Here is a 22639-nt window from a genome sequence, read left to right on the forward strand (position 1 = left end):
ACAGTCTACCTCTTCCCTGTACAGGATAAAAGCCAGAGGACTGGTGCAGTGGATGGCAGCAGCCTTCCAGTTCCCCGGTTAGCTCTTCCTTCTCTTGGTGCCTATGCTTGTCTGCAAATAATTTTTACTGAATCACTGGAAAGGAAACCTCAGCAGACTTGATGTTACTTTTGCAATGGAGGCCACAGTAAGACAAGGACATAGGGCTGGAGAGATGGCTCAGAGCTTGAGTCCTTGCTACTCTTATAGAAGACTGGAGGAGTCGGTTTCCAGCACCCAGGCAGCTCATAACTGGCTGTAATTCCAGGTTCAGTGGTTCCAGCACCTTCTTCTGGCCTCCATAGACAATAGGCACCCACATATTGTACATACATACATGTAGGCTAAATGCTCATACACATAAAATAAAAAATAAATAAATCTTTTTAATGCCATTAAAAAGAAAAAAACAATGACAATCCCCCATATATCACAATAACTACTGTCACATTAAATAAAACAAATCACCAGGTATGAAGGCACATTAGCTTTAACTCCAGCAATGGGCAGGCAGAGGCCTGCAGATCTTCGTGAGTTCTGAGTCAGTCAGGGCCACACAGTGAGACTCACCTCAAAAAAAGTGGAGGGATTTCTTTCTGTAGATCTTTGAAGTGTTTGAAGATGACCTGTCTATCTAAAATATATCTTTGTTTGACCTTGAAAACATACCTAATGTGACTACAAGTTCACTTATACTAGGTGATTAACTACTAACCTATATTTCCTTATTATCCTAAACAGTTGGTAATAATAATTTTCAAGGACTAGAAATTTGTATTACATTGTTAAATGAGTTGTATAGGTACAATACTTTGAACAAAATTAGAAAAGTATGTACAGTATGTCTTAATAAAATTAATCTCAAATTTGTATCAATAAACATAATTTGTATACAATATACTGCCTCCAGGAATCTTAGAATGAGACTGTGTGTTGAGAGTTGTTTCCTCCTCCTGTTTTACAGTCCTCTCTAGTGCTGGGATTTAAGGCATGCACCATCATGATTAAAGGCATGTACTGCCCGTTTTCTATGGCAACTAGTGTGGCTCCTGGGATCAAAGGTGTGTGTTACCATTGCCTGGTCTGTAAGGCTGATCAGTGTGGCTGTTTTACTCTCAGATCTTCAGGCAGGCTTTATTTATTAAAATACGATTGAAATGCCACTGCAGAGTGGGGAAAAAGAAACCTGTGACCACAATTGTGCACACCTTTAATCCCAGCACTTGGGAGGCAGAGGCAGGTGGATCCAGCCTGGTCTAGGTAGTGAGTTCCAAGCCAGCCAGAGCTACAAAGTGAGACCTTTTCTGAAACAAACAAAAACTATTCAATATTCAGGACAGTTCAGGGAACAATCTGAACCCATGCACAGTTTGAAGCCAATGCAGACACTAGACAGTGACACTACTATCAGGTAGGGTGAGGCAAGTGCAGCTACTGCCTAGCCACAGGAGGCAGATGCAGTAGTGAGCTGGGGCTGGGAATGGGGTCAGAGGAGGGAGGTGACCAGCTGAGCCTCCAGAGACCCAGAACCAGTGCTGAGTGCAGAGTGCCCTGTGACCATCTGTCTGAAGCTATGGCTTGAACGCCAAAATCCAATTTATAATCTCACATCCTTTTCGTTGATATTTAGTTGGTTATTGTTGATGGCATTTTATTTTTGTTGTTGTTGTTTGAGATGTGGTCTCTTGCGTCCACAGCCGGGAATGACCTTGAACTTCTGGTCCTCTAGCCTCCACCTCCCCACTGCGGGGATAACAGATGTGCACCACTAGTCTGCAGACAGGCCAACACTCTACCATCTGAGTATATCTGCAGCCCCAATGGCTTTGTAACAAGGTTTCGGATAGCCCAGGTTGATACCAAACTTGCTATGTGTTTGAGGATGAACTTGCCTCTACCTGCTGTGCGTTTTCACCCCCATTTCGCTAATCATTATTCAAAGTTTCCACGCTGCATTTGGCCCTAAAGGGGGAAGTAGGGGACGGAGTCTGAATTTGAGAACTAGATGCCCACCTCCAGCTCGGCGTAGTGTAAATGGTCTCTGATGTGACTAGCCTTGAAGAATCAAACTTCTCTCTGGTGAAAACTTCGTAGCCGGAAGCTCCCGCTCCGCGGGGCCGGATGGTCCCGCCCCCTCGCAACGGGCCCAGCGTCCCTGCCTAGAGACAGGGAAGGACCGACGACTTTGCTGTGTAGGGGAGCCGGTAGGTTCGTGAGGCGGCGGGATGATTGGGTCGGGGAAAATTCAAAAAGGCACACAAGTGAGTGGAAACGGAGAAGGCACCTTTGCCCACTTAAGATCACCGTTCCCTCCCTCAAGTGTGGGTCCCCTACCGAGCCTTTGCGGGTCAGGGCTGAGGCAACAGGATATGGGAGATGGCACCGTAACCAGACTTACTGTTAAATCCTGTACATAGCACACCGTTTGGGGTGTGGATCCCACCCCTGTGAAGGGAGTGTGACTCAATGCCCTCCTCCCTGTGGCAGGCTCCTGCTAGGATCCCTGCAAGGAAGGAGCCAAGATTCTGGGCCTCAAAAGACACCATTCTCTCTCCTTATCTGACCACAGAATTCTTGTAGAGATCGACTCTATTCCTTCCTTTACAAACCCCATTCAGTTATTTATTGGTTTGCACAATAATTCAGCAAGTGCATTCTGGGGATGTACTGCATACCAAGCCAGTGACAATCTCAGGGTAAGCACCCTGTTTGCAGAGATCAATGTTACTTGATTATCCATTCGACAGGCATGAGAAAGCACAGAACCATATAATTTCTGACTATGGCCAATGGTACAAGAAACTGTGGGCACAGAGCTAGTTTTCCTCTGCCGGACACATCAGAAGGATGAAGAAAATCCCAAGCCTGTGAGAGCTGACCACCTACTGTGCTGTGTGCCCAGCGTTCTCAGCAGAGGCAGAGACTCCCAAGATCCTTCAGAGAATGTTCAAAGCGGTAGAAGTGCAGGGTTCTTTTTGAGTCAGGGGATGGGTGACTCAGAAGCCCTCCTGCTCGGGTCCTCCCGGGGGCACCTATTTTGAACGCACCTCAGATTTCTCCAGACACTTCTCTGGACCCGAGTTTCCTTGTTTGTAACTGTTGATAGTACTCAGGTAGTGGCCGTTATGAGGACCACATACCTCCCTTCCCAGCCGCACCTCCATTTATCTGTATGCATTCAACCAAATGGTTGAGCGTGTGGGTGCCTCTTGCTGGCCGTGAAACCTCGGCCAGGTCCTGCAACCTTTTGAGGGCTCATTTTCACATCTCTGAAAAAATGAAAGTAGTCTCGATTTCCACATAAGTTTAAATGGGATCTTGTATGAAATGACTCTGCAACCATCCCTAGTTCTGGGCCTGCCAGGACCAAACCTTGCCACCTTATTTCCTTGTTTCCCCACACAAGGAAAGGGAGGGAAAGGAGTTCCCAGGATGACAACACTGGAGGCCTCACTGTGAGGCACATGCTCTCTCTTGCTGCCACATTCATTCCCAGGTAGAGGCCACTGTCACCCGCGGAGCTGTGGAAAGAAGACCAAAGTTTGTCTGTCTGTTAAAACTCCTGTACACACTGGGTTGGTATAAGATCCCCAGGCTGGGACAGGACTGGAAGGGATTTGTTGTGATGGGTTGGAAAGCAGAGGGAGATGGGATTCTGAGTCTACAGCCCACCTCCCATCCCCCTTTCTTGGGCTATGTCTTGATGAATTCCCTCCACTATCAACAATGCACTCCCCTTCTGCAGCCTCCTCAGAGAAAAACAGCTTACAGAACAGGGACAGTAAATCAACTCAGTCAGACTCCTGAGCTCCTGGCACACCGCAGTTTCCCGGGCCGTCATGTGTGTGCTAATCCCCATGCCCCAGTAAAGCGGGTCAGGCATGTTGAATATGCTGGATAGAGACCCCAAGGACAGAATGATTTCCGCAGAGATGGGACCCTGGCCTCTCCAAGACCAGCTGTCTATTTGACGATTTTGTTCAAAGATGATGTCTGTGGGTTTGCAGAATGAGGAAGCTAGTGCTCAGTGAGTCTTCTTGTCCACTCTGTTGTCCTGAAAAGGGCAGTGAGTGTTACACAGGTAGGCCACACTTTAAAGGTATGATCTTTAGTATCTGCCCTAGGAGGCATCTGGTCACCAGAAATAGGTTCAGGTAGAGTTCCCCATAGGGAGGCCTGCCAGGTTTACCTACTTAGAAGATGGTGAGCCTTCACACTGGGTATCTGGGGCTTCTACCAGAGTCCCACCTGCCTTTATTTGTCCTTCAAATGGCCTTCCAGCTCACCATCTTCTGCTTAGGAAGTGCTCAGCTAATGTAATTGTCTTCTGGGCTGCTGTGCAACTTTGGTCCGTATAGTCCCATCCCGCTCCCCATGGTAGTGTAGATGAGACCCTCTGCTACCGTGTATAAGGAGATGCCAGCCAGTCCCACTGAGAATGGAAGACTCCCAAAACATCCCTGTGTTTAGAGGAGCTGAGGAAATGCGATGAGGGCTTGCCAGCTCTGGCTTTTGTTAAGATGTCTTCTTTTGTGCTGGGGAGATGGCTCGGGGGTAAAGTGCTTGTGGCACAGGCCTGAGGACCCGAGTTCGGATCCCGAGAACGCATGGGAAAGCCAGGTGCGACGACACATACTCGTAAGTCCAGCACTAGCAGGTAGTAGAGACAGGTGGATTCTGGGAGCTCACTGACCTGCTAGCCTAGCTGAACTGGTGTCCTCGAGGTTTCATGAGAGACCTTGTCTAAAAAATAATAATTTGGGCCGGCGGTGGTGGCGCACATCTTTAATCCCAGCGCTGGGGTGGCAGAGGCAGGTGGATCTCTGTGAGTTTGAGGCCAGCCTGGTCTGCAAGAGCTAGTTCCAGGACAGGCTCTAAAGTTACACAAAAGAAACCCTGTTTTGAAAAGTCAATAATAATAATAATAATAATAATAATAATAATATGGCCTATAAAATGCCTTAGCAAGTGTTTGTCACCGAAACTGATGACCTGAGTTCAATCCCCAGAACCTACATGGTGGAAGGACAAAAATGACTCCCAAAAGCTGTCCTCTGACCTCCACACACAGGCTGTGGCACGACACACACACACTGAGTACATGTATAAACATGTGAAAATGCCTGGAGGAATATAGCTGAATTAAGCCCCTGTCCTCCACATGTGCACACACAGGTGAGTACACCCAGGCACATGTGCACACACATTCATGCAAAACACACATAATATTTTTTCACTGATTTTTGTTAGACCTCCTTTTATCTCTGTACCCTTACATGAAAACCTCTTCTTCCCTACACGTTTATCTAACTTACTGTAACATTCTCCTGCTTAAGGATTTCCCCTGGTGATAATGATTTGAGGTAATTAAAAGGTAGCTGTGGTATAGGAAGGGCTTGAATAATCACCCTGAAAACCCTTGTCCTCAAGGTGGTGGGTGTGCCCATAGCCCAGAGGCACCTGCTACTCCTCTGTGAAGGCAGGAAGGCTTATAGGAAGATCTGTGGGCCCATGATGGTCAAATTTCTCATCATATTGGCAAGATCATTGCATCTTCTGACCCCTGGGATATGGGGAAAATGAACTGGGCAAGCATGGGTGTGGGTGGGCGTGGTGGCCTTGTGCCTACAGGGAAGAGGAGGAGACTAGTCCAGTAGGTCTGGGCTAGGGTACTGAGACTACTTTTCACTGTATTGAAAGCCTTCTGGGGGGAAACTCATGGAGTGAGTGAGCTCTGGGCCTCCCCCCTTCACCTCCTACAGCAGAGAAGCCAGGCCTTGCTAACTAAAAGAAGCGAAAAAGTGGGAAGGTCAGGAGGCACAGAGCTGGAGGCATCTACAGTTTCCTTCCCTCAACCCTTGATTCTCCAGGAAGGCCATTGTCACCTGCGGGACTCTTGGCATTGTCCTCTTCTGATAGCCATGGGTAGTAGACTTGGACTTGATGTAGAGAGGCAGTCTGTCAACCCATGAATCACAGTGTTGCCTGGGCTGAGACATAGGTTATCAAAGTGTGAACGATGCTTATCTTTTCGTAGGCACTCTGGCCGGGACAGCTCTCTGAAGAACAGCATGGAACGGTGTGATAGAGATGAGCCAGGAAGGAGCTCTCAGGGCTCAGGGTGCTGCCCAGTACCGGTTCGTGGAAAACCAGAATGTAACCTGGAGAAGATACTCCAAGAATCATCTCATCGTTTAGAAAGAACATCTTCCATTCCTGACCCCAAACCCCCACCTTTAGTCCTCTCAGATTTAGGGCAGCTCCGGAAGTCACCTCTGACAGGCACTGATAAGAAGTACCCCCTAATGAAGCAGCGTGGGTTCTACTCTGACATCCTCAGTCCTGGAACCTTAGACCACCTTGGGGTGAGTGTGGCAGATGTCCCTTGCCAGCTTTAATCCCTTCCAGGTGGGTCCCATTCACCCATCTTTTTGTCCCGCTCAGTGTCAATCCATTGGTCCACTTAACTACCTGACTGTACCTATGTATCTGTCCATCATCCATTTGCCCTACCACCCACCTAGCTCATCCATGCTTCAGGTAACTATTTGTCTTCCTATGCGCCAGACCCAGGACTGAGCACTGGAGACAGAGTAAAGATAAGACATTGACATCCCCACTGTGATGGCCTTCGGAAGTCCCCCAGTATCAGCTCTGATTAAGAAGGGGTGTATGGACGAGGCAGCATTCTGCTGAGATCTAAAAGCTAGCAATTTACTTGCTGGATAAGATAGGGGCTGAAGAACATGTCAAACAGGGAGAAATACAGGTTGGAAGACCCTGGGATCCCGAAAGAAGGCACAGCCTGGGTAAAGAAGTGCGTGTAGAATGTAAACAGAGAGATCAAGGGATGATGCTGGGGCCTGGAGGGAGGTGGGAAGGAAGCTAGAAGAGGGTTCCCAGACCCCTGGAGGTTCCAAGCAGCCTTAGGGAGATTTTAGGCAGGGGAAAGACTGGAGAAGCAGCGAGGACCCGGCTCACCAGTAGTGCCAGAGTAGCCCCTGGAAAAGGAAATAGCTAGAGACAACTCCTAGCTTTGTGGTTTTGGACATATGCTGGGGTGTTCTCTGGAAGGAAACTGTGCTGGACTCAAACAGGGCAGCCAGGGTGCCCCAGGTGACCTCAGTCTGTCATCCACCATAGACTTTGAACAATGTGTATAAGCTCACCCCCATACTTCTGGGGTGCTCTCTGGTGGGCAGTTGGGAAACACCCAGCCTTAGAATCATGCCTAGGTCCTGACTGTCTGTGGGATGTTTGTACACACTCAAGGTTTTGTGCTTTGTTTCAGAATGTGTGTCGTGGCCCCTACATGTCCCAGAATTTGATTCGTACAGCTGACCTTGACAAGTTTACCCCCAAAGGTCAGTACTGAGAGGTTTGGGCATATAAGTGCTAATGGACATTCAGACTGTCGCAGGCCTCGGGGAAATGGCCTCCTCCTGCAGAAGGTCTTAGCTTCTTCAAGGGTGAAGTGATATTAGTGAATTATGGAGCTTTGCAAAGACCCAGTTCACAGTAGTGCTTTGTCCTGACCCTCGGAGGAGCTGAGGGAGAGCCTGGCCTTGGGTTCCTGAGGGCCATAATTCTCTCTACTGGTCTAGGCTCAGTAGGGTTTGAGTTTTCCTCATCCCTCAGAATATGACTGTCGGGAAGCCAAGATCATGTTTGAACTGTATCTGAAACGGAGCCTGGCACAGGAAGATGCCCGAGAGATCTTTCCTAATGGAGAGAGAACTGTCTGTGGACTTCATGGCAAGTCTCAGAGCATGCCTGGAAGCAGGGAGAAGATGGCCTTAGCAGAGTCCAGGTTATAAGAAGGGATTTGCCCCCACTGTTTTCCTTCTTCAACAGACAATATACCCCTTCCATCAGACCCAGATACCCCGCGATCCCAGGCATCCATCCCTATGTCTACCTCAAGAAAGGCTTTGCTACTTCCTAACACTGTTCAAAATAGCTCTGTCGGTCCCCAAGTCTGTGAACCCCTTAAAATGGCCCAGAAAATATCACAACCATGAACATAATGTGTATTTGTGCAAGGATCTAGCTTGTTCTCGACCGTCTCACAAGCACTTAGGATTCAGGAAACGGCGATGAACCCGGGTCTTGATCTGCAAAGGATATGAATGGTGCCCCTGCCATCCATGGCAGAGGTGGGCCATAGAGAAGGCCAGTGGCTCAGCAGCCTGCTCACAGAAAGAGAAACATCCCAACAGGCCCCAGGGTGGTGTCAGGCACTGATAGAAGTCTATTCAGTGACCCGAGGCCTCAGCAAAATCTCAGACACTAGCCCAGGCTTCTGTGTCATTCCAAAGGATACCCCTAAAATTAGCTCATGCCTCTAACTGCTTTTTTACTCCAGAGAGGAGGTGGGGTCCCAGGAGGGGATCACAGGGTCACACAGGACATAGGGGAGAGTAGTAACACATGGTGTTCTACAGCATAGTCCCACACCCCCTTTCTTTACCTATATGGTCTTGGTTCATCTGTGTTTCAGAATACCCCTGTCCTGGCCAGCTAGGATGATAGGTAAACCTACCTATGACTTCTTCTTCTCACTGTCTCCCTCTTCCAGAATTAGAATGGACACCTCTGTCTGTCATTGTCTAAATAGGGGCAGCAACCATTTGGTGGCATAAGGGTCCCATAGAGGCCACTCCTACAGTATCCAAAATGCCTCAGTCCTGGAAACAAGTCCAAAGAACATGTGGGGTTCAGACTCTGACATGTAACACACCGTGGCTGTCTGGGATTGAGTAGCAGGAAGGGACCCCACTTTATCTTCCTGTTTAGCCATGACTGTCACTAGTGATGCAGCTTGAGCATTGGTCCCCAGTATCAGAATAATTGGTAGCTTGAGAGGGAATGCTGACCTTGGACAGGCATAACATCCCGCGGTTTCTCATTTCTCCCTGACCCTGCCAAGCACCAGGCAAACCTAAGCGCTACACATCGCAGGACATGCCACCCTGCATCCTGTCTGAGGACATGCCTTATAGGATGTCAGTCCTGGCCTGAACCCTCGCTGCTCGTGTCTCTTCTACCCACAGTTGACTCATTCAAGATTCCTGAGGACTTCCAGGAGCGTGTGGAGCAGCAGCACATTGGCACCACCACGCAGCAGTACACGCAGACAGACTTCCCGCTCCAGGCCTATGAACCCAAGGTGCAGGTCCCATTCCATGTGCTGCCTGGCCAGTGCCCTCGGAAGACTGAGATCGAAAGGTATGCCGTGAGGGCTGCAGAGGGGAGCCTGCCCCGGGGGAGGGGCAGCATCCACCCGGCTCGAGGGGTGGGGCACTGCAGACCATGAGGTGACAAGCCCACAGCGGGCATGTGTAAGTGTGCAAACAACTCTTTTTTTTTTTTTAATAGAAACAAATGGTTTTCCTTGCTGTGGAATTTGGGAGGGTAGCAATTAAGTCAATGAAATGAGGCTGCCAGGGCAGGCTAGAAGGGACAGTTGGGGCCCTGGGTCTTTACTGACATCACTGAAGCTACCTCATAAGATGCCATCCCATGACTCTCCCTGCTCTGACTAGGAGGAAACAACAATACTTGCGCCTGAACATTGAGCAACTGTTGGCCAACGAGGGCATCGACTCCAACAAGCTCATGCCCAGACATCCAGACCTGCAGCACCCACAAACCATCGAACAGGGCCATGACCCACTCTTCCCCATATATCTCCCATTGAAGGTGAGCTGCACTGCCATGATTGCTGAGAGATGGTGGTCTGAACCCCAGGGGAAGCTCAAGGAGTCACATGACAAAGGGGACTCCCACTTCAGCCATAGGCACCCATTTGTCACATAATGGAATAATCACAACTCACCCCAGGTGTTTGTAGATCCTGGGTTGAAGCAGAAGTAGCCCCCACTTCTTCCCTGGAATTGTTTACAGCCCTTGTGTATCTGCTCTGTACCCCAGCCCTGGCCACAGGTATCTGTAAGCAGCCAGGATGAAATATGTAGTAGGATCCTGACCCCCTAGACTAGAGCCCCTGATGATGGGAGCTTACGAAATGGGGAGAGGAGGATGTAGGAGGGATTTGGTACCACTTTCTCAAGATACAAACAGGAAAACTGAATCTGGGGAGGAGAAAGAGGGAGCATAGCCAGGCCCCGGCTCTTGATGTCTTCTCCTCCCTTCCTCTGTGGCCCTGTGTATCCCTTGGCTTGGAGGCCCTGTGGGAAGCAGAGCTGAATCCAAATGAGTGTCACTATACCAAGGTCACCCTCTGATAGCACCGAGTCTCTGTTGTTTCTGATCAGCATGGATTTCTCAGGAAATCCCAGAGCTATCTGTCCCCTTGGGCCTGAGCTCAGTGTTTCCCCACAAGAGTCAAGAGAGCCCACGTCCTCCTCTGAGACCCTGATCACCCTTGGACTGAGCCTTGAGTGACTTGCCTAGACATATATTCAGGGCAACACCCCTCATTCAAACACTGGGTGTCAGTGGAAGCAGCAGAGGTCTTACAGATCAATCTGGTACTGCCTGTAGCTAGCTACTAAGGCTGCCGAAGCCTCTGGCATGCTCAGTTTTGCTTGGCTACTAGGGGAACTGTTTCATTGGACAGTTGTCTGTTTTGGCCAAGGTGTTTGATAATGAAGAGTTTGATTGCCGAACTCCCAAAGAGTGGCTCAACATGGGCTTGGAGCCAGGATCTCAAAACAGGAAGCCTGTCCCTGGAAAAGCCCTGCTTCCCACCGATGACATTCTGGGCCATGGTAAGTAGGACGACCCTGGAGTTGGGAAAACAGTCTTATCCCAGCAACCCCTTGCCAAGACACTCAGTCTGCCCCAGGACCAGGTAACCAGGAGAGCTAAAGTCTCTGTTGAAGTTCCCCGGCTGTGACACAGTCCAAGAATCTGGACGCAAAGACCAAGGACAGTGCTATCAAGAGGACTGGGGACAAGACAACGAAGAGACAAACTTTGGGAGGTTAGGAAGATGGCTCGGTGGGTAAGAGTGTTTGTTGCCCAAGCATGAGAATCTGTTTCAGATCCCCAGAATTCAGGTAAAAAGCAAAGTGTGGTAGGCACACCTATAACCACAGGACTAGGGATGTGGGTAGAGATGGGGAGATCACAGGGGCTCGCTAGTGCCAGCCTGACCAAGAGATGGTGAGTTCTGGGTTCAGTAAGATATCTGCTATCAAGGGAGCAGGCAGAAAGCAACAGAGGAAGACACCTCTGTCCCTTGTACACACACACACACACACACACACACACACACTCGGAAATGTTTAAGGGCACAGCTACAGACCTTCTATCCATCCTCCCTGAAATCACTGTTCTTCTGCTCTCAGCGACTTCTCTTTCCCTCCTGGGTTTTTGAGATAAGATCTCTCTGTGTAGCCCTGGATGCCCTGGAACTCACTCTATAAACCAGGCTGACCTAAAAATCATAGATCCACTTATCTCCGTCTCCCCAGAGCTGGGATTAAAGGTGTGCACCACCACCCAGTTTCTGCTCTTTCTCTTGCATGAACAGTACACTGTCACAGAGTTGCTCAGAGAGGCATGCATACACAGTTTGTCACATACATCATGGTCACATTCACTATGTCATACACCATCCCCCTTCCTGGCATGTTGTTGTATTCAAACACATTTCCACCACACTGTCACATCCTCCACATGTCCTCATGTGTCTACCTCACTGCTACATGTCTACCACAACTGACGCACCCTTTTCATCATATATCCATCAGATGCCACCCACATCTGTTGACTGAGCTTCTGTCTGGTTCCTGCAGTCATTAAGTCCCAAAGAAATCATACAGAGGTCTATATTAATGATAAACTGATTGGTCCATTAGCTCAGGCTTCTTATTAACTCTTATAACTTACTGTAACATGAGGGGGCCTGCTTGTTCGGATTTCTGTCCTGCCCAGCCCCCCAGCTGTCCAGCTGTTTAGTCCCAGAGAAAAATCACACTGAGATCTCTATAAGTTATAAAGCTGATTGGCCCATTAGGTCAGGCTTCTTACTGGCTAACACTCACATCTTGATTAACCCATTTTTCTGATCTATGTTAGCCATGTGACTCAGTACCTTTTTCAGTGGGGCAGCTCACATCCTGCTGCTTCGTTGATCTGGGCAGGAGTGGGAGGAATCAACTTCCTCCTCCCCAGAATTCTCCTGCTCTCCTTGCATCATTTCCATTTCCTGTCTGGTTTTCCCGCCTACACCTTCTGCCTGGCCAATCAGCGTTTATTTAAAACATGATTGACAGAATACAGACAATTCTCCCACACCAACTTACATTAGCCCATTATTCTTATCTGTGTTAGCCACATGGCTCAGTATCTTTTTCAGTGGCATAGTCACATCTTGCTTCTACAGTGTCTGGACAGGACTGGGGAGGAATGGGCTTCCTCCTTCCCAGAATTCTCCTGTTCTCATTGACCTGCCTCTACTTCCTGTCTGGTTGTCCCACCTATACTTCCTGCCTAGCTACTGCCAATCAGTGTTTATTTAAAACATAATTGACAGAATATAGACAATTGTCCCACACCACAATCTGTTTACAAAATGCATATGGTACCTCCATTGGCCTCTGATGTGTGGCCCAATGGGCACAGAAGTTCCCTTCAATTGCCTGCTGTTAGGAGCAGTGACAGGGTGACGATAAGTGCACTGTGGCCTGCATGACTGGTCCTGTGCAGCCTTCATAGGAAGGTTCCTCAGGCTGCTCTGTCCCCTCTCTGGGGTGGATGGCCATGTGTGGAGAGAGTGGTTCCAGTTATCCAGTCATCAGGTGGAAGACAGGACTAGATGAGCAAGAACAGGGCTAAAAGTGTGTATCCTCTGGGAGGCCCATGACAGTTCTCTGAGCAGGCTACAAATATGTTCCATTTGAAAAATACATTTCTACTGGAATCAATTTATCTGAAGCAGACAAGAAGCCTAGAGTGTTTCCTTTACTTTGGGCTTAAACTACAGAAATGTTTAACTAAATTGATTTCAGATCTCCAGTCCTGGCAATTAAATCATAAAGAATGGGACTGCATTAACCTTAAATGTGCTGAATTCCAGCCTCCTCGCTTCACTGGGGCCCTGGCCTTGAGCCAGGTACACTAGAGCAAAAGGGGCTCACAGGGAGCATCTGTCAGGGACCTTGTATTTTGCCTGGTAGTCTCTTGGGATAGATTTTTCTATAAGTTGAGCCAAGATGAAGATGATGTTTTCAAAAAGGAAACATCCCAGGAAAAGAGAAAAGCAAAGTAGAACCAGAGAGGTGACGGGCACACGGCAGTGGCTTCCTTGACCATCTGATATCAGAGGCAGGCGCCATATTTCTGGAATTCCAGCCCTTCCTTCCTTAACCTAAGCTGGAGAATCTGTCAGCTTATTTTAAGCCATTCCATGTGGGGAAGTTCTCTGCAGGGTACTGTGTGTGCATCTTACTTCTTCAATAACGTATTTAATACCAAATATGCTCCAATCTCTGTCCTGAGCCCAAGTCTTCAGCTGTGCTTAAGGTGGGACAAAAATGGCTCCTGGCCTTGGGGGACTGACAACAGCATGACCAAGAAGAGCAGGTTGGAGAACATGTCGGGCAAGGATGCTGTGTGCAGCAGAGGTGCTTCTCCAGGGAAGCCACTTGAGCAGGGGACAAACCATCAGGCAGCAGCCATGCCCAGAGCAAGCCCAGAGGTTACACAGATAGGCAGACACACAGTAGATGAGCAGAAAAGACGTTCTTGATCCTGCCCTGCCCTGTCCTGTCCTGTCCTGTCACATAGTGGTCAGTGGCTCTATATCCAGAGGTGTCTTGGTCACCTTAAAAAGGTCATCTAACTACCCATGATGACCACTCGTGGTCCTCAACAGTTTTATTTCTGATTTTTGTTTTGTTTTCTTTATGGATATTTTGCCTGCATGAATATCTGTGCACCATGCATGTATGCCTGGTGCCCTTAGAGGCCAGAAAAGCATGTCAGATCCCCTGAAATCAGAGTTACAGACAGTTGAGAGTTGTCATGTGGGTCCTGGGAATTGAACCTCAATCCTCTGGAAGAGCAGTCAGAGCTCTTGACTGCTGAGCCATCTCTCCAGCCCCCAACCCCCTTTAAAAAGCTTTTCATTTTGAGACAGGGTGTAACTGAGCTGCCACGCGGTCCTTGCCCTCACACTGTAGCCCAGTCTGGCCCTGAACCTTTGGCATACCAGTGTGTCCCAGAGTGGCTAGGACTGCAGGCATGTGCCACCAGGCTCTGCACTCCACAGGGCAGGTTTTTGTTTGGCCACACCTTTCATGGTTTCCCATTTACCTGTGTCTTTTTCTGCTCTGGTGAGGGTTGTACCCCAAGGCCTAGTCTTTCTGGGTTCTCCTGTGACTGAGGCTTTCTCAGAGGTCAGTTCATCTGAGTGAAAGGGTGTCCTGGGAAAAGAGACACCAGTGTAGTCACCTCTGAGCTCTGTTTCCAACATTGGCTGCCACACTCAGAAACCCCTGTGTTTTAGAGGACCCCAAGAATCAGAACCTGGACTATAGGTGGTGCGATGTTGGCGTCCTTGACTACGACGAAGAAAAGAAACTGTACTTGGTGCAGAAAACTGACAAGAAAGGCTTGGTGCGCGACGAGATGGGGATGCCCATCGTAAATGGAGGCGTCACCCCCAAAGGTACAAGCTCCATGCTTTTCCCGGGGAGATCCCAGATCGAGCTTGGGCCAGCCTGTGACTACAGCCCAACCCTGCCAGCTCAGTTCTGAATTCTACCTAACTGAGATTATTAGCCAGGTCCTGTCCCCTGACCAGTTTGAAGCAGAGGACCTGGAGAAGGCAAAGGGCCACTCACTAGCCTGTGGGCTGTGAGCAGCTGGCCCAGTGGCTTTCAGCATGGTATCATAAAGGAAACCAAGTTAGTCGTGTTTGCTCTGGAGCATGGACGAAGGGAATAGCCACCTGGATGGCCACCCCTGTGTAACTCCTGCCAGGGCATAGCTCTTCACAATTTACAAAGTATTTTCCCATGCATCCATTAGACCTTATGAAGTGGGCAGAGCAGGAAATGGCGGTTTGCCCTTCTCACACGTTTGACTGCGAGGAGCACCACACCGAATGATAACAATGACAACTTGCTCAGAGGCAACAGCTGAGGCAGAGCCAAGCAGAACCCAGTACTTCAGCCCAGAGTGCCTGACTATGTGTCCCTTTCACCTTCCCACCCACCCCCAGGAAGGCCACCTCTTCTGGTCTCCCAGTACTGGGTGCCGCGAATCCAGCTGCTCTTCTGTGCTGAAGATCCTCGCGTGTTCACACAGCGCGTGGTCCAGGCCAACGCTCTGCGCAAGAACACAGAGGCGCTGTTACTGTACAACCTGTATGTGGACTGCATGCCGACCGAGGGCCAGCGGGTCATCAACGAGCAGAGCCTGAGCAAGATAAAACAATGGGCTTTGAGCACACCAGGCATGCGCAAAGGGCCGCAGTGAGTCCGGGTGCTGCAGCCTCCCTGAATGTTTCTATGGGGGTAGTGTTGCCAGGGTACAGAGCAACCGCTGACACATCTCTGTGGGGGTGATGTCTTAGTTGGGGCTTCTATTACCGGGGTGAAACACCATGACCAAAAGGAACTTGGGGAGGAAAGCGTTTATTTCATCTTGTCCTTCTAGGCCCATAACTGAGGGAATTCAAGGCAGAACAGGAATCCGGAGACAAGATCTGAAGCAGAGTCCATGGAGGATTGCTGCTTCCTGGCTTGCTCTTCATTGGCTTGCTCAGCCTGATTTTTTATACAGTTTAAGACCACTTGTTCATGGGTGGGCTAAATTCAGTCACAGGGATCATTAATCAAGAAAACATCCTAAACTGGGTGGTGGTGGCACACGCCTTTAATCCCAGTACTCTGGGGCAGAGGCAGGCGGATCTCTGTGAGTTCGAGGCAGCCTGGTCTACAAGAGCTAGTTCCAGGACAGGCTCCAAAGCTACAGAGAAACCCTGTCTCAAAAAACCAAAAAGAAAACATCCTACAGACCTTGCCAACAGGCAATCTGATGGAGGTATTCTTCAATTGAGGTTTCTCTTTGCATATATCTCTAGCTTGTATCAAGTTGGCACAGGTGACTTGCTGTCCAGTTCCCTTACGAACTTGTGAATTCTTGTTATGTTGAAAAGGTTAGAGCGCACTGACGCTTCTCTCTACTTTCCATGCTGAGGCATGGCCTCTTCAGGCTAACCCTGTGCCTTTTTTGCTATGCCCTGTCATACTTTGAGTGTGCTCCTACTTCCTGGCATAGCAGGAAGTCCTAGGCTTAATTTGTATATTCCCATATCCAGTCTTGAAACTGCCTTTAAAAAAAACTTTTAAATGTTATTTTATGTGTGTGAGTACCTACTCCTATGTATATGCAACATGTATGTGCCTGGTGTCTGTGGGGACCACAAGTGGGAGCCAGACGGAGTCCCTAGAACTGGAGTTACATACAGTTGTGTGCTGCCATGTGAGTTCTGAGAAGTGAACCCAGGTCCTCTGGGAGAGCAGACCACTGAGCCATCTCTCCAGCCCCCAAATAGGCTCTTTCTCCAAGAAGCCCCAGTTGCTTTTAGTGGGGAGTTCAGAAGCCAGGGCTTAGGCATTAAATGTATTGCTACAAGTTCCTTAGAGCAGACACAGTCATGGGAAAATGTTTTTCTGGACACAATTAATCTTATATCTAGCACCTCTACCTCTCCTTGTTTTCTCTATGTCGATCTGTTTTCTTCAAGCATGAGCCCCATGATACCTTCAGATTGACTCTGATGCCATGTGGCTCATTCTCACTTTGACATACTTGTGACTTTCTTCACCTGAAGAAAATTGGTTCCCATTGTTCAACACATGTTGACTTATATGGTCAGTCCTTGACTATACCAAAAGTTGCTTTGAATGGGTTGTGCCAGTTAGGAAAAAATAAACTCAATACAGTTTCTAAATTTCATTTGTTCTGTTTTGAGATAGTCCTGAACTCATCATCCTTCTTCTACAACCACTCCAGTCCTGGGGTTACAGGCATGGGGCATCACTGCAGTCCTGGGGTTACAGGCATGGGCCATCATCACTGCAGTCCTGGGGTTACAGGCATGGACCATCTCTCCAACACTGGGGTTACAGGCATGAACCGTCACTGCAGTCCTGGGGTTACAGGCATGGGCCATCATCACTCTAGGACTGGGGTTACAGGTCTGGACCATCATCACTCCAGGACTTGGGTTACAGGCATGGACCATCACTCCAGTCCTAGGGTTACAGGCATGGGCCATCACTCCCAGCTTCTCAATAGACATTCTGGCACTTGTATCCTTTTTCTCTCTTTAGGATGGGAGAATATAGTCAAAGTATTGTGTTCAAAGCTGATTTGATTTGATTCTTTCTCACCAATAGGATATATTATATATCTTATGAGATGTAGTTTGGCTCGATTAGTTTAATTTTTTAAATTAAGATTTTAAAATTACATTTGGAGAAAGAGAAATAGATGTGTACATGCCACAGCAATATACGGGTCACAAGATGACTTTTGGGTGTCTGTTCTCTCCTTCTGCTCTGTGGATTCTGGGAAGCAAATGCAAGTCATCAGGCTTGGTGACAAACACCTCCCCCTCCCCAGCCTTCCCACTGGCCCTCAGTTTGTTTCTCCTACGTATAAACTATATTTGCATTTATAATTTTTACTCAGCGGAGTGTATGAACCCCTGACTTCCTGTCCCCCTCTGTGGCAGGGTCCTAGAGCACCTGAGCAGCCTGGCCAGAGAAGTGAGCCTGGACTACGAGCGAAGCATGAACAAGATCAACTTTGACCAGATCGTCTCTTCTAAGCCAGACACCTTCTCCTATGTGACTCTTCCCCAGAAAGAGGAAGAGAAGGTACCCGATCAAGGTGAGAGCCAGCGGACTCTGGCTGCCCACCTGGCCAGCTCACCCACTCCTGTCTCTACTCTATTTCTGTTCAGCCACTAAGGGCCTCATAAACCTGGTACTCCCTTGTGCCCACCCTGTCCCTTGACTTTATACCTTTTTTTTGCCAGATACCAAGGAAAATCTTGTCCAAGGAACAGTGTGTGTGTGTGTGTGTGTGTGTGTGTGTGTGTGTGTGTGTGTGTGCATATTTCCCAGTAATGCAGAAGCCACAAGGTAAATATGTACCAGGAAGCCATTGTCAAAAGTAGACATTAGGATCCTGATAGTCAGGTCCCAAAAGTATATAAGCCTTTCTTCCTTCAGGAACAAGAATAGAGTTGGCATTGCTATGGCTCCTTGAATGTGTAGAAGATCAAGTCTCAGAACAAACCCAAGAATTCTCCTTGCTTTGAGCCCACCCATACATGCAGAGTACATTTCCTGGTCACCAATTCTTGTGTGTGTTGTGCCCAAGATACAGGCTGGGATGTGAATAGCAGTCAATATATTCCCTCTTTGGGGTCCCAGGGTAGGCTCCAGACCAGCCTCTGGCTTCAAATAGTGTGGATAGAAGATAGGGAGGGGTCCTACGGGGACCACCCACTATTCAAAGGGACTTGTGACCACTAATGAACCTGGAGGGACTCTCAGGGCAGGTGACTCACTGTGGGCCCCAGGGCTACTCCCAAAGGCTAGAGCAGAAAAAGATTGGTTCTGGGAATGAAGTGACTCTCCTGGGAAGGAAGCGGTTGTGTCCCCTCCATCCAGCACTCTAGATAAGTCCTGTCCTCAGTGTGTCCCAGGCAGGTCTGATGCTGGCTTTTGCCCCCACCTCTGCAGGGCTGGTGAGTATCCCCAAGTACCCCTTCCGGGAGCAAAAGGAGGATTTCACTTTTGTGTCCCTGCTCACTCGGCCAGAAGTCATCACAGCTCTGAGCAAGGTGCGGGCCGAATGCAACAAGGTGACCTCCATGTCCCTGTTCCATTCAAGCCTCTCCAAGTACAGCCGCCTGGAGGAATTTGAGCAGATCCAGTCTCAAACCTTCTCCCAGGTACCTGGGCATCAGAGCATGGAGGATGGGGCCTCGAGCCCTTCCGGGAACAACACAGCATCAGGGCCTGCTGGAGTGGGGCAAGGGTGGAGCAAGGAGGGAGCGCGGGTAGAGCAAGGAGAATCAGGGTGGGCTTCTGTTTCTGTCCCTCTGAGCCAGCCCTGGCGACCTATCTTAAGGGAGAGCAGGAACCACACCCCAGGGTGTGAGGGAGTGGCTGCAGCCTCTCTCCACTGTTTGATCTTCCTTTCACGTCTGTGTGCTCCCTCTCTGCCTCCTCCTCTCTGTGTCTGCCTCTTTCCCATGGCTGTTTCTGAGTCCCTCCAAGCAGCTCTGGACCCCAGATGTCACACTGAGGGTATTGGTCCACAGAGCTTGGCCTCAAGCTGTAGGGGATTCCCCTCCATTGTCATATGGGTCTCAAGTAACCTTTGAGCATAAGTAGTTGTGGACGATGAGTCCCTGGGGTGGCTTTTTGATGGCATTTGTGTCTCCTTCAGGTGCAGATGTTCCTCAAGGATAGCTGGGTCAGCACACTGAAAGTAGCTATGCGAAGCAGCCTCCGAGACATGAGCAAGGGCTGGTACAACCTTTACGAGACCAACTGGGAGGTCTATCTCATGTCAAAGCTGCGCAAGCTGATGGAGCTCATCAAGTACATGCTACAGGACACGCTACGCTTCCTGGTGCAGGACTCGCTGAGCAGCTTCTCACAGTTCATTGGCGATGCTTGCTGCAGTGTGCTTGACTGCACAGATGACATGGCCTGGGGCGAAGACCTTGTCAACAGCCCCTACAGGTGGGTCCAGGTGGGCAGAGGCACTGGGAAATGACTTCATTGGGCAACCAGTGGCCGGGTACCCAACACACCAGGTTCTTGACATCAGAGTTTGACCATCTCTAGGTTACCTGGAAGTGTTACCCTGTAAGCTCTGGCTTATATTCTGGTGACGAGCATTCATGCAGTCACTCTTGGAGTTACTTTGATAATACTAAACCCTTACCATGAACCAGATGTTGGTCTTAGGGGACTCTGAGATACAGTTTTCACTGTATCTTACTTCAGTGGAAGGCAGGCATAGCAAGATATCTAATAGTTACTATCATTGCCAATTTTATGATGTATTCTGGGGGATGGGTCTTTGCCTGGGGTCAGGGAGGAAGTAGCATCTGAGGCATGAGGACACTAGAGGTAACTGAAACAAAAGCACCAGGAGTAGAAAAGACTTGGGACAACTGAGGAACGACAGGCTAGCCAGTGTGGCTGGAATATGGAAAGGGAGATAGGCCAGAGGGACCAGTCTAGATCACCAAGAGCTTCCTGGGTTCAGTAGTAGGGACTGAATTTATTTTTAGTAAGTTGGAAGCTATCAACAGAGCCCTCAGTGGGTCAGCAAGGCTTTGATGTGCCTCAAACTTCTGAAGCCGAGGGTAGCGGGCTCTCAGAAAGAGCATGGGGGCTCTAGCAAATGCCTAGACCTGGCCAACCTGTCCAATGACCTCAAGACCAGGGTAGGATGGTGTCACCTCTGTAGTGGCCCAAGATTTTTGGGGCAAGAGCCAAAGAACCTTTCTAACCAGCCCCAAGTTTTCTTTCTAGTTAATTGGGGGTTTCTGTAGGGAAGGAGTAACAGTGTTACGTATAAGAAGCTTGAGATCCCAGTACTGGCAGGAAGGCGCAGGCATTCTCAGTGAGCCCAATTACTGCCTACAGGCCTCGGAAGAATCCCCTGTTCATCGTAGACTTGGTGCTGGACAGCTCAGGGGTACACTACAGCACATCCCTAGAGCAGTTTGAAATGACTCTGCTCAACCTCTTTGACAAGGGTATCCTGGCCACCCACGCTGTACCCCAACTAGAGAAGGTATGTGTTGCAGGCTAGGCCTAGCCTAGCTGCTGAAAGCCACAGTACGTTCACAAGGACCAGAGTAGTTCGTCACCACTGGCAGTAACTGTGGCTCTGAAATTCATAAATATCTCCTTTCATTCTCACCACAAATGGAACTACAAACATTGCTGCCTTGTAGACCTGCAAAGATTAAACAAGTTAAGCCTACTTTACAAGACAGCTAAGTGTTGGGACATCAGTTTGCTTCTTAGACTTACTGGAGTAATCCTGCCCCAGCCACATCTGCTCTGTATCCCACCCTCTGTCTTCCCCACCTCACGTGTCAGGCCGGATGGAGTTCCACACACAGCTTAGTGTCCAGGTCTCAAGTCACCGCAGCTGCACATCAAGCAGCCCACAGCCCACGCTCCAGGCCCAAGAGCATCTGTAACCCAAGTCCCTTCCTCTACCTCCTGCCTGGTTGCCTCGTTTGCCCCTATCCTTGGCAAGTCTGAGTCAGGCCAGGAAGAGGGCATATGGTCTCACAGTAGCTTCTGCATTTGTTTTCATCCATAGTCATTCCTCAGGCATGTCATTGCAAGCCCTTACCTCACTCGCATGCCACAGTGCCTGCGTTTGCCCACCTTGATGCCCATTCGGTCTTTAGACCACTCTGCCACCCACTCCAGGGCCCACTCAGCTCTGCTTTTTCGTGTCCTTTCCCTTAAAGCTGGTGATGGAGGACATCTTTATCAGTGGTGACCCTCTGCTGGAGTCAGTGGGGCTTCATGAGCCACTGGTAGAGGAGCTACGGGCTAACATCACCAATGCCATGCGCAAAGCCATGATCCCGCTGCAGGCCTATGCTAAGGAGTACAGGAAGTACCTGGAACTGAACAACAATGACATTACCACCTTCCTCAAGTATGTGCGTGAGTGCATGTGTCAGTGTGTCTGTGTGAGCATGTGTCAGTTTGTGTGCATGTGTCAGTGTGCACGTATGCAGGTGTGCATCTGTCTGTCTGTCTGTCTGTGCATGCATCCCCTCCCATACTGCTAACCATCTTCTGCTCTCTGCGTGTGTTCACTACCTTCAGGACCTATCAAATCCAGTGTCCGTCGGCAGAGGAAGTTCGGGAAGTGGTAATCACCCACCTGAAGGAGAAAGAGATCCTAGACAACTCACTGCCCAGCAGCATCGTCATTGGGCCATTCTACATCAATGTGGACAATGTGAAGCAGAGCCTGTCCAAAAAGCGCAAAGCCCTGGCCACGTCTATGCTGGACATCCTAGCCAAGAACTTACACAAGGAGGTAGACAATGTAAGTAACAACTGGCCTGTCTCCAACGACCACAGCAACACACAAGCAGCTTTGCACACATGGTGCACACCCACTAGTAAGATGCCCCAGGTGAAGACTGGGGTGTCTTCAGGGGCCTGGAAGGGACCTGGAAGTCACCCTTGCTTATGCCTGTCTGCATTCATCTGTCTCCATATGCTAATAGAAGGTTGATACCACCGTCCCTAGACTTTTAGAAATTTCTGGACAGCCTGCACTGAACTGTTCCATAGAGCTGAGGGAATGCAAGTGCAGATGTCAGAAACCCTAAGTGTGTTCTGGGTCCTGAGGAGACTGAGAAAGTGGAGCACACTGGGTGACACCTTTGCCTCAGAAGAGATCTCAGCAATCTAGTAAGCCTGTCAGGAGCCTCTCTCTTGGAAGCACAGCAGAGTATGGCCATGGTAGAATGACTGACTTCCAGGTCCTAGGGCCCTTGAAGAGAAACAGGCCCCAAGGTAGGCAAGGCACAGATCCATCC

General features: G+C 49.3%; 1 protein-coding gene across 1 annotated transcript in view; it reads left to right on the forward strand.

The window, feature by feature from the left end:
* Window positions 1-6081: 6081 nt before the first annotated feature.
* Dnah1 (dynein axonemal heavy chain 1) overlaps window positions 6082-22639 on the forward strand; it is a 59272-nt gene continuing 42714 nt past the window's right edge. Inside the window, exons 1-13 of the mRNA XM_087906178.1 lie at window positions 6082-6404; window positions 7331-7403; window positions 9093-9267; window positions 9585-9741; window positions 10640-10772; window positions 14519-14680; window positions 15236-15488; window positions 17759-17916; window positions 18777-18988; window positions 19489-19787; window positions 20703-20853; window positions 21548-21741; window positions 21915-22140. Coding sequence (XP_087762304.1) covers window positions 6111-6404; window positions 7331-7403; window positions 9093-9267; window positions 9585-9741; window positions 10640-10772; window positions 14519-14680; window positions 15236-15488; window positions 17759-17916; window positions 18777-18988; window positions 19489-19787; window positions 20703-20853; window positions 21548-21741; window positions 21915-22140 — 2487 coding nt within the window. The 5' untranslated portion in view covers window positions 6082-6110. The remainder of the gene's footprint in view (window positions 6405-7330; window positions 7404-9092; window positions 9268-9584; window positions 9742-10639; window positions 10773-14518; window positions 14681-15235; window positions 15489-17758; window positions 17917-18776; window positions 18989-19488; window positions 19788-20702; window positions 20854-21547; window positions 21742-21914; window positions 22141-22639) is intronic.

Source organism: Myodes glareolus, chromosome 5 (genome assembly GCF_982192425.1).
Source record: "Myodes glareolus chromosome 5, mMyoGla1.1, whole genome shotgun sequence".
Lineage (NCBI taxonomy): Eukaryota > Metazoa > Chordata > Mammalia > Rodentia > Cricetidae > Myodes > Myodes glareolus.